The sequence below is a fragment of the Xenopus tropicalis genome, chromosome 1 (assembly GCF_000004195.4).
Source record: "Xenopus tropicalis strain Nigerian chromosome 1, UCB_Xtro_10.0, whole genome shotgun sequence".
Taxonomy (NCBI): Eukaryota; Metazoa; Chordata; class Amphibia; order Anura; family Pipidae; genus Xenopus; species Xenopus tropicalis.
Window position 1 is genome coordinate 134,456,494 of NC_030677.2, and position 14,770 is coordinate 134,471,263.

General features: G+C 35.8%; 1 protein-coding gene across 3 annotated transcripts in view; it reads left to right on the plus strand.

The window, feature by feature from the left end:
• The window catches only part of ntrk2 (neurotrophic receptor tyrosine kinase 2), a 122,542-nt gene that overhangs the window by 41,797 nt on the left and 65,975 nt on the right, over positions 1-14,770 (plus strand). For all 3 annotated transcript variants that reach the window (XM_012965748.3, NM_001079185.1, XM_012965742.3), the window contains 2 exons: positions 4,490-4,593; positions 6,298-6,397. In XM_012965748.3, coding sequence (XP_012821202.1) covers positions 4,490-4,593; positions 6,298-6,397 — 204 coding nt within the window. The remainder of the gene's footprint in view (positions 1-4,489; positions 4,594-6,297; positions 6,398-14,770) is intronic.

The window sequence follows — 14,770 nt, forward strand, 5'->3', positions numbered from 1 at the left end:
ACAAATGCCCTTGACTATCTTGACAACAAGTCTTTAAAGGACAGATAGGTCTATATAACCCCCTCTAACTTAAAATAAGTTGGAAGGGGTTTTGAAAAACCACTCTTTAGTCACAGGTAAATTATTTAAGTCTATCAACTGAAGAGAGGTAGTTAAAAATCATTAAAATATAAATGCTTGCATTTAACAAATTGCCTACTTGTTTACCCCAATCCCTCTTCTTCTCTCTCTGCTGAAGGCTGGTTGCTTTAAATGATGACAGATAGCTCAAGAAGCAACCAACCTTTCACAGCTGTTGAACATTATTTTAGATACGTATATTTATATCTATTTTTTCCTTGATTGACAGTCAACCATAGGAAAGTTTCCCACAAAATAATTTTTTGCTGCTTTAACATTGTCTCCATTCAGTGATTTTCTACTGTAACTGGCTGCTATTATTAATATCCAGCTAACACAAAAGAGGGGATTCTTGTAAATTAAAAAATAAAATGTTAGTAATTTAATTCATACATACATTACATATACTATCATAATTTACTTGAATTCATTTTTAAGCCATATCATAATCTATATTAGGAATTTTTTTAAAGTAAGACGTTTCTTTAAAAATGTGTTAATGTCACATGAAATGCTTGTTTTAGCTATATAACTACTGAAAACCTGCTGAATTAGTATTTGTCACAGTCCTAGCTGGACTACATAGGAGTGCCAAATGGGTAGAGTACTTTTTGCATTTTTTTTCTGAGAGCAGGTAATATAAAAACTGTCAGAAAGAGACCCTGGAAAGCTTGTTAAGATAAACTTTATATAGAATTTGTCAACAGTGCATTATGATCCGATTATCTGGGTTCAGTTGTTCATAGGGAGACAACCCATAGACAATTCACAGACCTTGTAAGAAGGAACAGTGGCTCTATTCACATTTCTTTTAAGGGACACAATTCCTTAAGAAAATCAAACTATATTTTGGGGGCCCCTGAAACATTTTTTTTTCAAAAACATAAAAGCAATGGAATTGTCCAGTGTTGCTGTTTCTTCCTGCAAGGTAGATAAACTTTATAGCATTATATGGCTATGGTAATCCTTTGACTTACTGATATTGAATTAGAATTTATTAAAGAAATTACTGACTTTAAAACAAAAATGAAACACAGCATGACTCATTAATGCTGACAAAAATAATCAGTGTGCTGCAGGTAGAATATTTAAAGTAAATTACATAAGTTGGTGTTATGGGTTAAAGCACTGGTGTTTTACCCAGTATTAGAAACTCAGTCCAAGTTTTTTTTTACACTTGGCTAAGTAAAGGGTGGGCTTAAGTAGGGTCCTAAATTATTATGGTATCCACTAACCATTTGCCATATTTAATTAACCTCTTTTTTTTAATCTGAAGTTACTTGATTTCCATTATTATTATTAAAGGGGAATTATCACAAATATTAAAAGGTAATATAAGATTTAGCTCATGTAAATATGATATTTCCTAAATGCAATCAATTAAAAATTCTGTCCCTTTTCTGAAATAATCAAGTTATCCTTAACTATTTTCCTCTCAGCAACTGCCACTCTTCATTCTCTTTATGCAGTCGGCTTTGTGTGTGTGCCTTCACTTGGAAGGGTTGAACTTGATGGACTCTATATTTCAAGCCAACTTAACTGTAACGATGTCAGATTTTGATTCACATGTAGATCTAATACATCTTTTAGGGGGTGGCTCCCTTTCCTAGCAGATGTGTTAAGGTCCCCATACATGGGCAGGAGCAGATCTTGTCCCGATTCTCCCGATATCCCCCACCTATGGATGGGGCCAAACGATCGAATTATAATGACGAGCATAGGCAAAGTCAGTCCGGGGACCGCATCCATGAGCCGATGCGGTCCCCAATCCGACTAGATTTTCTAACCTGCCCGATTGAGATCTGGACGATTTCAGGCCAGATATCTGTCAGGCAGGCCCGACTGGAGTGCCCATACCGTTATCGGCAGCTACTATCGGCCCATGTATGGGGACCTTTAGAGCTAATTCAGATAACCAAGTCCAGCACAAACAAAATTTAACAAAATAAACAACTTCAGCACAAACCTGCATGCAGAAAAATAGGACTTCTGGTGATTTTGAAATAGTAAGCTCTAATATATTTTTTAGTCAAGGGTTGAACTCCCCCAAAAGATGTTTTAGACCTAACTGTCAATCAGAATCTGACTCCACCTCCTGCATGAAGAGAGAATGAAGAGAGACAGATTATGAGAGAGGGATAGTTAAGAGTGATGTCATTATTTTATAAATCATACAGAATTTTTAATGGATAAAAGTTTCAGTAAGATGAGGCTTATTTTGTTCATGATAGATCCCATTTATGGTGGGTGGGGAGGCACCAAATAAATAATGAAGTGGTACAATTAAAGCTTGATAATAAATAGAAATTGGGTTTTCTTTAGCTCTCATTATCTATCCAGGCCATAAAGAAATCTTTACATATGAATTATTGGATATTTTTTATTTACGCCTAATACAAGTTAATACACTGAGGAGAAGCAATGTAACACTACATCTTTATTAACATGTTAATCAAAATACAAACATGTATATGTTAACTATAAAAGCAGAACTTTAGAAAGGACAGTATTGCATCTATTCAATAACACCTCTAAATTCTCCACCAAAGGGCAAATGCAACCCCATGCTATTGTTGTGCTGGGGTTTCCTGAAACAGAAAAAATTGAAAGAGTAACATGCGCTACATATTTGTAGTGATTAGTTTTTCTATTTAAGAGGTTAGTTAGTTGGAGGGATTTTGTAAGTGCAAAGGCCATTTTATCACTGGTTACTATTCAACAATCCTAAATTTTATTTGTAACATATGAAATTATACTTTTTTTTATCAAATTATGAGATCAATTTATTGTAGAGATTTTTTTAAAGGCAAATTGTTTAGACATTTTGTAATAAAATGCAGGTCATTATCAACCCAAAACATTTGCATTTTGAAACCAAAATAGTCTATAGCTCACACACATTTTTTACAACTATCTAACCATGTTTGTAAATTTTAAGTATAAAAGTGATTGAAATTATCTAGTTTCAGTAGAGTCATGGATTTTGTGTTTGGGTTCTGTATATAAACAGTGTCTAGTTCATATTATAGATTGTATGTTAGTGCTACTAATTACTTGAAAATGAATGGTTGCTCTTAGAATGTTTGTGATTTCATTCAAAAATGTTTAAAAAGTTGAACAGGATTCAGAATTGATTTGATCAAATAACATTTTACCTATTTTCCTGATATCTTTGTGGCATTGGATGGAAAACTCAGAGGATATTTTATATATATATAACATCCTCTGAATTTTCCATCCAATGCCACACACACACATATATATATTAGGGATGCACCAAATCCCGGATTCAGTTCAGGATTCGGGCCGAATCCAGCCTTTTTTTGATGGATTTGCTTTTGGCCTAATCCATGGTCCCGGCCGAACCGAATATGAATCCTAATTAACATAAATTAGCAATATGCTAATTAACATTCAGAAAGGGTGTACCACGCGGCCACTTTTAACCCTTCCCGATCCTAATTAGCATATGCTAATTAGAATTCGGTTCAGTATTCCGCAGAACCCATCAGGGTGGGTTCGGGGGTTCGGCAGAACCCAAAAAAGTGGGTTCGGTGCATCCCTGATATATGTATATATATATATAGTATTTTAGAATTGCCAAATTCTTTTTTAGTTAACACAGATTGTGTGCACTAATACAAATTATGTATGATATGATAGACTAGCTAGTATAAACTAGGATGCTGATATCATCCCATGTAACTGATTAAATCAATTTGGAACAATTAGTTGTAAATCAGTCTAATTGGGTTATCCCTGAAACTGGGATCAGTATTATAAATTAAAGAGAAAAAAAATCAATTCAAATCATTGTGAATAGCTATCTGTAGGATTTAACATTCCAAACCAATAGTTATTTTGCTGGTTTGGGTTAACAAATATAAAGGCATGGACATATATCAATATTGATAGATATTTATATTGAACTGATTTAACTGATTGATATTTATATCAATATTTATAAAGAGTTAGATCAATTAAAAAACTTCCTCACAATATTGAATGTCAGGGATTTTAAATATTAAATAGCTCCTATCATTTTATTTATTTTAAAAAAGTAAATAGAGAAGAATTAAAACAAGTAAAGTCTTGAGTTTGTCTTAGATAATGGAGCTGTAAACATATCTGCAGTGTTAATCAAATTCTTTCCATGGCTGAACTTATTTTGTTTTATTTCAATAGACAAAAGCTTATGCTTCCAATATAGGGATTATAATACATTTAACCTCCATTTCAATATTTTTTAAAAAAATGTATATATATATATGTAACCTGTGTGTACATTAAATTATTCCAGACTAGTAAGGTATATGGTAAGACTGACTTATATGTATCAATGTTAAATGTGCCTGTCTTATTTTTTAAGATTATGAAACCACTTCCAATGATATTGGTGGAACAAGTACAGATATTGGAACAGGCGTCACTTCTACAGATGTTTCTAAAGAAGGAAATGAAGACAGTATTACTGTAAGTAAAACTTGATACCCTGCCAAGCTTATGTGATAATGTGTTACATATTTGCTCAGGTACAGTAATTAAATTTTTTGCCACGGAAAAACTTTGTGGTGAAAACTTGGATTCAAATGTTAATAAATCTGCCCCTTATGTTCCAGAAGTTAAATTACCTGCACAGGAATGATGTTTAAAGCCATTGGCAGTCAAAAAGATGTGGATGATTGTTAATTAAGGGACATAAGAGAGAGTGTAACGAAAGCCAGAAATGAAAAAAAAAATGCATAAATAAGCACAAATTTCAAAATATGACATTTTTCAATGGGCAGTTGACATTGCAGATTTTTGCCATTTATTTAGCACAAATAAAAGGATTTTCTCAGTCCGGTGTTTTTCTTGCACTGGCATAAGCTTAAAATATTATTTGTCCAGTTTGCTCTGATGAATCATGCACAAGTGAACCTGGAGGAACACTGGATCTGCAGCAACCCAGAATGTAGTGTTAATTGCAGCAAAATCATGTGTTAATGTCTCATGCCGGAAATTACTCTATCCTCAATTTTGACTGTGAAGAGCATGTGCGGGTGCAATTGTGGCACAAATCAGCAAGCACCTGCAATGACTGTGATTTTCAGTCTATTTAGCACTGTTAAAATGGAAAATGTTTGCACACAGGACAACACTTTTTACAGCAGGAGTCCCCAACCTTTCTTACTTGTGAGCCACAGTCAAATGTAAAAAGACCCGGAGAGCAACACAAGCACCAAAAAAGTTCACGGAGGTGCCAAATAAGGGCTAAGACTGGCTATTAGGTAGCCTCTATGCAAACTATGAGCTTACAAGGGCTTTATTTGGTAGTAAATCTTGTTTTTATTCAACCAAAACTTGCCGCCAAGTCAGGAATTTAAAAATAACTCCCTGGTTTGGGGGCACTGAGAGCAACGTCCAAGGGGTTGGGGAGCAACATATTGCCCCTGAGCTACTGGTTGGGGATCACTGTTTTACAGAGATAGGTGTAAAATTGCACCAGTGCAGTTTCAAGTAGGAACCAGTCATATATTTGCTTTTCTAACCTTTAGTAAAATGTTTAAAGCTAATTGCTGATTGGTTGATAACACTTTGGGGCAGATTTATCCCCATTTGTATTTTTTTTTTCATATTGTCGCACCAATGCAAGCATCAAAGAAAACTCTAAAACCATGATGCAAAGAAAATTCTTCCAGTTGTAAAAAGGGCACCTGCCATTGACTTCTACATGACCTCAACAGGTGGCACTTTTTAGGTGGCACTTTTGTCGTTTGTTTTTCTGCAGTTTTGTCACATGATAAAAAAAGTTTTCTTTTTTCCATGACAAAATGATATTCAGAATCATATTTTGGCACAAAAAAATGTGAATTATAAAAGAAAATTGAACCTTACTAAGCACCCCCTTAATGTTTATAAATGAGCCCTATTGGCTTTAATGGTAATTTGACTATAAATAACCAAGCTGCTCAACAACTGAAGTGTGTAGGTGAATAAGTGTATTAAATATATACACAGGAGTACAAATGAAATGTAAAGAAAGTACAGAAAGTAGGAGACTATCACTTATAATATCCTATATAGACTGTGTTAAACACAGTTGTACTTTTGACTATTGCAACCAACCATTAGGTTGATAGCAAACTGAGTACTAGTCACCTGGTATAGTACTAAGCTCCTTTTTGTTTTCTGCAGGTTTATGTCGTAGTGGGCATTGCAGCATTAGTTTGTACCGGCCTGGTAATAATGCTGATCATCCTAAAATTTGGAAGACACTCCAAGTTTGGGCTGAAGGGTAAGTTTGGGATGGCTCACATTGCTTGCCCTCAAGGCTTTGGTTTTCTATCTCTTTTATTCTTTTCAATATTAAACTACTAAAAAAATAACATTTGGATTAGTTTTGTTATACAAAAACTACATATTATCTATTGTTTATCGATATGAATGGATGACTAAATGACTAAATGATACTATGTACTGTAAATTGGTTTTTAATTATTTAGCACCTTAACACACTGGTTTATTTAATGCTGAGAAACCTTGCGAGACACCCTGAAAACTTTTGTTGATAATCATGTACCTATTATTAATGTGATGACATACCTGCATATTGAACATATGCAAACAGTATTAAACCTGTTTCTATTCATTCATATTTGTGTATTTAAACAGTGTAAGAGTGAAAAATATTATTTGTTCTTTACTGAGAAAAAGGATGGCTCCTAAAATTTCCATTTACATCAAATACTCTTGAGACTGAGCCTCACCCACTGGGTTTGAAAGCACAGCCAAGGCAGTATGCTGATTGGATGGCCAAATGCAGACCGGTTTCACCATTATTGGAGTTCATCAATGCAATGCAAGGTTTTCCAGTCAGCATATATAGAACCAGGGAAGTGGATCCAATAGAAAAGCATTTTGTTTGAGGAGAGATATCCTTATTTGTGTTTCAAAAACCATCTCAGGGTTAGTGGCAAGCTTGTCAGGATCAAGCAGATTACTGATGAATTGTCCATGTTTCTCAGAAATTTGTACCTGACAAAACTGTTTTTAAAGAAAGGAAAGAAGGTATCACCTTACATTACACTACTGCTCAAACTAGACTGTATTTATTTATGTTATATAATTGGTTCTATGTTCATCAGTAAGAAAAAGTAGGTTTAATTTAATAATGCTTTATTACATGATGACAACTGTATACCCTACACCAGTGCTGTCCAACTTCTGTGGTACTGAGGGCCGGAATTTTTCTGACCGACGTGGTGGAGGGCCGATAATGGAAGCCAGTTTTGACTACTCCCCTTTTTGAAACCACACCCACTTGAAACCACACCCATGTTATCACATGACCATACCCATATTAATGGTTGTAGTACAGCAAAAACCTGCCATACTCTGCCTGCCCTACCCTGCCTGTGTGTGCCATACTCTGCCTTCCCTACCCTGCCTGTGTGTGCCATACTCTGCCTTCCCTACCCTGCCTGTGTGCCATACTTGGCTGGTTTGTGCCATACTTGGCCTGTGTGTGCCATACTCTGCCTTCCCTACCCTGCCTGCATGTGCCATACTTTCACTGTGTTTGCCATTCTTGGCTGGTTTGTGCCATACTTGGCCTGTGTGTGCCATACTCTGCCTTCCCTACCCTGCCTGTGTGTGCCATACTCTGCTTGCCCTATGATGCCTGTGTGTATGGCACACACAGGCAGCCTACAGTGACACAATGCTGGCACTGCTCCTACAGTCTGCACAATAACTATATATTAAAAAACTTTTTAATTGCAGTACTACCTCAGTATATGTTCTTTTTGTAGTGTGCAGGGATTATTTGTGGGTTTCTACTGCTCCTGAGGTGTGAACAGGGGAACAATATGGGTGATTACAGCCTGAGCCTGAGGTGTGAACACTGCAGGGGGTGAACAATGCAGAGATTAAAAGGTGTGAACAACACAGGGGATTACATATTTAAACAATACAGCCTGATTACAGCCTGAATCTGAGGTGAGAACCATGCAGGGGGGCAGTTAATCTCAGTACTGATACCATTTAAAGCTTACACAAGAGTAAGCCATCAAAGCAGCCAGACAGGTGGGGGGCCACACAGAGGGGGGTCGCGGGCCGCATGCGGGCCGCGGGCCGCCAGTTGGACAGCACTGCCCTACAAGATTTTCCACAAATCGAGAAAACGTGATTGCGCATATAATAATAAGCTGTTGCGTTTCTATAGAGGTCGCTAGGAATTGTCTGCAGATTTCAAGCAACTCTTACCTTGATTGAATATAATTCTAGCCATGTATTTTTATTTGTTTATAATTTTCATTGAATCTTGGCAGGTTTATTACATTTAAACTGATTTTTTCATCATCCTTGCATTGCTAAAGAGAATCTAATTCACATTCTTTCAGTATGTTATTCTTAGAGCTAAATGTGGAGTTTGATAAATTAAATTAGAATAATGTATGTCTGAAACAGTCACTTAACAACTCTTTCAGAGGAAGCCTCAATCATATTATAATATTGTGTTCTCTTAGTTATGCCATTGTAATTGCACAGTAACGCACACTGGGAAACAGAGCGGGAGATTTCAGAATGGGTAGTTTATAACTGCATCCGTTAAGCACTTCTGTCTGATGTATTGGAAAGCATGCAAAGTTTGTTAGTTCAGTGGCTCGGCGCATTTGCCCTTGCACTCTGCAAGGTGTTTGTGTGTACTGCCCATGTCTATGTAAGTTTTCTCCAATATCTTTAAACTCCAAAAATATACAGACAGGTAGGGATGTTTCGGTCGTTTAGTTTTTCTCTGTTGGAAGGGGGCTGCAATAGCGCTCTCTGCACTAGAGGAGCTGAAATTTTGATCTAAAAATTGGAATTTTGGAGTGGATTTTTTCTAACCCTGGTATCTTAAGGGGCGCTGCCGTCTGAGGCGACTTTCTCAGCTTGCCTTATTGCAGCAGTGTCCATGCAGGCAGGATAATTGGCTTCTCATGAAATTGCCCAATCTCTGCTCTGTGAATATTTGTTGCAGCAGTAATGTATAAATACAGATAATAAATAAAAACCAAGTCTGGATGACCCAGCTGGCATGTGGGAAACATTTTGTGGTCAAATGAAACCACAATGAAACTGTTTCTTTTTTGGCTGAAAAAGAAACAGCTTTTTTACCCAAAATTTGAATTACCTCCAGTAATTAAATAGTGGCAGCATTATGTTGTGGGATGCTTTAATCGGTACAAATGACAGGAAATAACTGCAAGAAAACTTGCCTTTTTACTTACACTGAAACTTTGGAGAAAGTTAATCTTTTAGAAGGACAATTATCCCAAAGCCTAAATAACACTGAAGGGGTTAAAGAACCACTGGGAGTCTTTACTTAAAGAAACAAAAAACACAAAGCTGTGCAAGCCCCGCCCAACCCTGCTACTGCTTCCTCCTCCTGATTCCTCAGTAGGCCCTGCCGTATCCTCAGACCGAGGACCTTTTTCAAGGTTGAAAATCTATCTATCTATATCGTATTCCGTGCACAGGGGCAACTACATGGTAGCAATCTTTGGAGTGTGGTGCTGTTGTGTGGACTCGTATATATATGTGTATGTGTGTGTGTGTGTGTAATCTTTTCCCTTGAGCCACCATTGATGGGCTGTGTGCTCCCTCAGAGATCACCTGACAGGAAACAATGCAGCTCTAACTGTAACAGGAAGACGTGTGAGAGTAAAAGACTAAATTTTGTCCATTCATTGGCTGATGTGGCCTAACATATACGTGCCCTTGGTTTGTGTCCACCTTCAATCATTTGATCCCAGGGGGCAGCCCATATTACTACTTAAAAAGAATATTTTTTGAAAATGGTTTATTTAGATGAAACAGGGTTTTGCATATAAAATGTCATATATTTTTTTTCCTTTAATGAGACATCACAAAAATTAGAAGGCATCACCCAACAATGCAGCCATTTTACCCATATATGGCTACATATGGCTTACTGATGGTATGTCCAACAACAGGGAATGTGATAGGAGCACAATTACATTTTTTATTTTTTTTCATCTTTTCGGATAAGTCCTTATTTAATTTGTTTATGGCTTAGACAGGCCAGCTTATCACTATCTTAACCTTAATGAAAACAAGGCAGGAGAGGAAATCTGAAAAACATGTGTAAAGAATTCAGTACTTTGTCTCAGATTTGAATAAATATCATGTTCACATCACCAGATGTACATTGAAACATATTAAGGAAAGGAGAATGCTACTCATTGTATGGGGCATGCAGAAAAAGGTCTGTTGTGACACAGTGAAAGGAGAAATCTTTTGCAAAATGCAGGGGGTTTGATGGTACTTGTCACTTTCATGAGAAGGGGAGTGTGATAATTGCTTATATCACGTGTAAGGATATTGGAAGCGTGTAATAAGTAGAATTTGGTTAAATTTTCACAGGTACATTATTTTTAGAGAAGTGAAACAAAAATACTTTTTTTAGGGTGTTTGTTATTGTATCTTGTGGTAGTTCAGCTACATCCTTGTAAGGCATTTGGGCCTTGGAAATCTGAATAATTTACGTTTTCTTCTCCTGTACCATTGATATAAAGACAATTTTAATTACAGCGCTTGTCACTTTAATAAAATTGGGGGCTGAATTAATAAATACTATTGCATCAGTATAACAAAAAGCACTAGTATTTTGTTTGGAAAAGAAATTGAAGTGATCTGGTACTTTTTTCCTTTAAGAACAGTAAATAGAATAGACCTTGGAAGGGTTGTTTTGTCTTCTCTTTCTTCTTAATTTGTTTTGTTTTTTAAACAAAACCAGAGAGTGCTGGGCTTATATAATACATAAGGGAATACTAAATGTTGTGTTTTATATATATATATATATATATATATATATATATATATATAGTCCCAAAATCGGCACTCACCAAAGCAAAAAATATAAACCGGGTGCTAACCACAAACTAGCATATCCTCCTTCAGAAAGCACTCACGGTATTAGGAAAAAAGAAAATATTTATTTACACAAAAATGTCTACGCGTTTCGATCCATATAGGATCGTCATCAGGACAGTCCAGATCCTGTCCTGATGACGATCCTATATGGATCGAAACGCGTAGACATTTTTGTGTAAATAAATATTTTCTTTTTTCCTAATTCCGTGAGTGCTTTCTGAAGGAGGATATATATATATATATATATATAGAGTCCAGAATGGGAAGCACACCATATAACGTTGCTATACCTTGGTGCTAGAGCAAAACAAATCTTTAAACAGGAAAAGTGTCAGCACTCACCGTTTGCATTACAAAAGCCCTGGTGATTTTTTTTGATCTTTTATGAAAATCCTAAGAGTGCTGACACTTTTCCTGTTTATATATATATATATATATATATATATATATATATATACAGGTATGGGACCTATTGTCCAAAATACTCGGGTCTTGGGGTTTTCCAGATAAGGGATCTTTCCATAATTTGGATCTCCATAACTTCAGTCTGCTAAAAATAATTTAAATATTGAATAAACCCAGTAGGACTGTTCTGCCTCCAATAAGGATTAATTATATCTTAGTTGGGATCAAGTACAAGCAACTGTTTTATTATTACAGGGAAAAGGGAAATCATATTTAAAAATTAGAATTATTTGCTTATAATGGAGTCTATGGGAGATGGCCTTTCCGTAATTCGGAACTTTCTGGATAATGGGTTTCCGGATAAGGGATCCCATACCTGTATATATATATATATATATAATAACAGAAAAAACCTGGTTGAATAAAAGAGTTAGTGTTGAGGTTGGAAAAAAAAACATGCTTTCCAGTTAGCTAGGACAGCAGAAACTGTCATCAGGTACAAGGAAGTATGCAAAATAGATATCAGACAAGTTAAAATAGAGATGGAAAGGGATATTGCAGCTTGGAGTAAAAGGAATCCAAAATTTTTTTTTATATATGTAATTAGTAAAAAAAAATAAAGCAAGAAGGGATGGGACACTTAGGGGCATATTTATTATGCTGTGTAAAACTAATTCGCTGCAAAAAACGGCATAAAAAGCTGTGTAAAATAAACGGAGAAGATCCCCGTCTGAACACCAGATTTTACGCCTTTATTTTACATAAGTTTCAGCAGGAAAAAAAAAACGCATAAAACAATTACGCCAATTTTACGCCGTTTTTTACACAGCGAAGCTTGGCGATGTGTGGCGAATTTTCTCGCCATTTTTTACACAGCATATTACATATGCCCCTTATTATCACAGGGTTTCAGTTGCCTGATGAGAACAGGGAAAAAGCAGAAATTCTGAACTCTTATTTATTACCTGTCTCCACACCTGAGGAGCCAGCTAATCAAGGCTTCCCTTTTAATAGAGCCAATTCTATTAAAATAACTACTGATGCTTGAGTCACTCTGGAGGAAATACAAAAGAGACTTGAATAAGGTAAACAAAGGTCCAGGACCGGCTGGTATTCATTCCAGAGTATTAAACAAGCTTAGCTCTTTGATTGCCAAACGTCTTTACTTACTTTTTCAGGATTCATTGAGGTCTGGCATGGTGCCGAGAGACTGGTGAATTGCCTTAAAACTATAGGCCTGTTAGTCTGACATTAGTGTTAAGAAAGCTTTTGGAAGGGGTAATAAGGGATAGAATACTGGAAGTTTGTACCAGCATGGTTTTATGCGTAACAGATCTTGCCTTTCCTTTGCTTGAACAAACATAGTATCCAAGGCTATTGTTATACTAAAACCTACAATTAGATTTGATGTTGGTATATATGGTTTATGTATGTAAGTGTATAGGTAGGTCAGTATGTGTTTATGTGTGTGCTGGGGTTCACTTGAAAGGGTTGAACGAGATGGACTTTGGTCTTTTTCCACCCAACTTAACTATGTAACTATATAAAATATATGCAATAAAGACCTGTATTCCAATGTGTGTATTTATTAAGGTGCTTTATTTCATCTCTTTCTTAAGGTGGTATAAAGCAGCTTCAGAAATGCAGAAATTGGAATGCAGACCAGTTATATTTACATATAAAATTTTTGTGGCGCAAGATAGATTCCAGCATCAAGAGCAGTTAAATTTGCACAGGTCAGCCCAAAACTGAAGGGTTTTGATTGCTAAAATGAAATGCCCATGTGACTCACAGCATAGTATAAATACAAGCAATGTATGTTATGGCTGCATCCAGCCTAATGGTGGAGAAGCACTGGAAGCCTTGATAAAAATTATGTAACAGTTTGGATTGCTTCTGTATTGAAAATGGTGGGTTAGAGTTGAGTGTGGGTTCTGTTTTTGGTTGACCGATTCATCACTAATATCAATAACATATTTTTATGCAAAACTAAATTACAGATGAAGCAGAATTCACTATTTAGAATTCTATGTAACAGCACATGTCGATGAGGTGCAATGAGGCTGTGACCACAAAAATCATGTAAAGACAAGAGGTCCTCATTCTGTGCATTAGGTGACCAAAAATGCCATCATTTTTATCAGGGATTGTTTGTCCATATATTGCAATATTTTTAAGCTGGCCAACTACATCACAGTCATCCCCAGTCTGGCCAGTCCTACACTCACTTTTATCTGATTAATTAAGAATTCTAATGCTTCATTATACATTTTTCATTACCTGCAACTTACTTGCTTTCAAGGTTTGTGGCTGATGGTGTTTAGATCCTTTTTAAATACTGTAAATCATTCTGTGCATATTTGCATTTATTAATATGAAGTGGAAAATGACATATAAAGCCATGTTTCTGAAAGGAAGAGTCTTTAGAAGCTCCTAAAAGTATACTGTACTTGTGTACTGTGTGTGTGATATATACATATTAAATAGTGATTTTGAAATAATATAAAGAATATAAATATATTACTTATAATGATTGTACTTTATTTTTTATTATTTAATGGTTGATTATAGAAAACTTTATCATAAAAGAAAATGTTTTATTACAGTATATACAGGTATGCGTTGCTCTGCAGGAAAATTGGTTTACGTTGCTATCTTTGTGGCTAAAGAGAAGCTTATTTAATAAAGCATGATTATTTCCTACTACTAAAAATTTCATCCTGGCTCTTGCAATACTGCACTGTTGCCTCTCCAGCTTTATAACCACTTAAGCTGCTCCACAATAAACTAAATTGAATTTGTAATACACCCAGGCTCAATTGATGGTTAATGTTTAATTAACGGTACATTTTGAAAATGAGATGCAGTTAACAGCATTTTTTTTTTTGCTTCCCCTGTGATCAATTGCCTGAAACATAACACAAGCAAACACGTGGTACATAAATGGACCTGAAGTATAGAGAATGCCATGATGTTTAATGCAGTGTTAATGCTTCCTGTGCATGTTAAAACTGATAGTTAAGGGGCACACCTACTAACAAAATTTTGCTTTATATTCTATGAAAATGATTGCTTTGTCTATGAGAAAAAATGGCTGCATGGACTGACTAATTATCTGTGTTGCAGGACTCTGGTGGTGGGAGGCAAGAGTTCAATACCTAGTGACCTGCTATTTAACCTGCCGTGCCTTAGGCACCAGACGTTAAATAGCATTAGTAATCATAATGGGGCAAGAAAACACTGGGCCTATATATTTCTGTTACAGCACTGTTCTCTATGTTCTCTAGTTACACTTTATTGTATTTTTGTGATGTGGATGGTATAG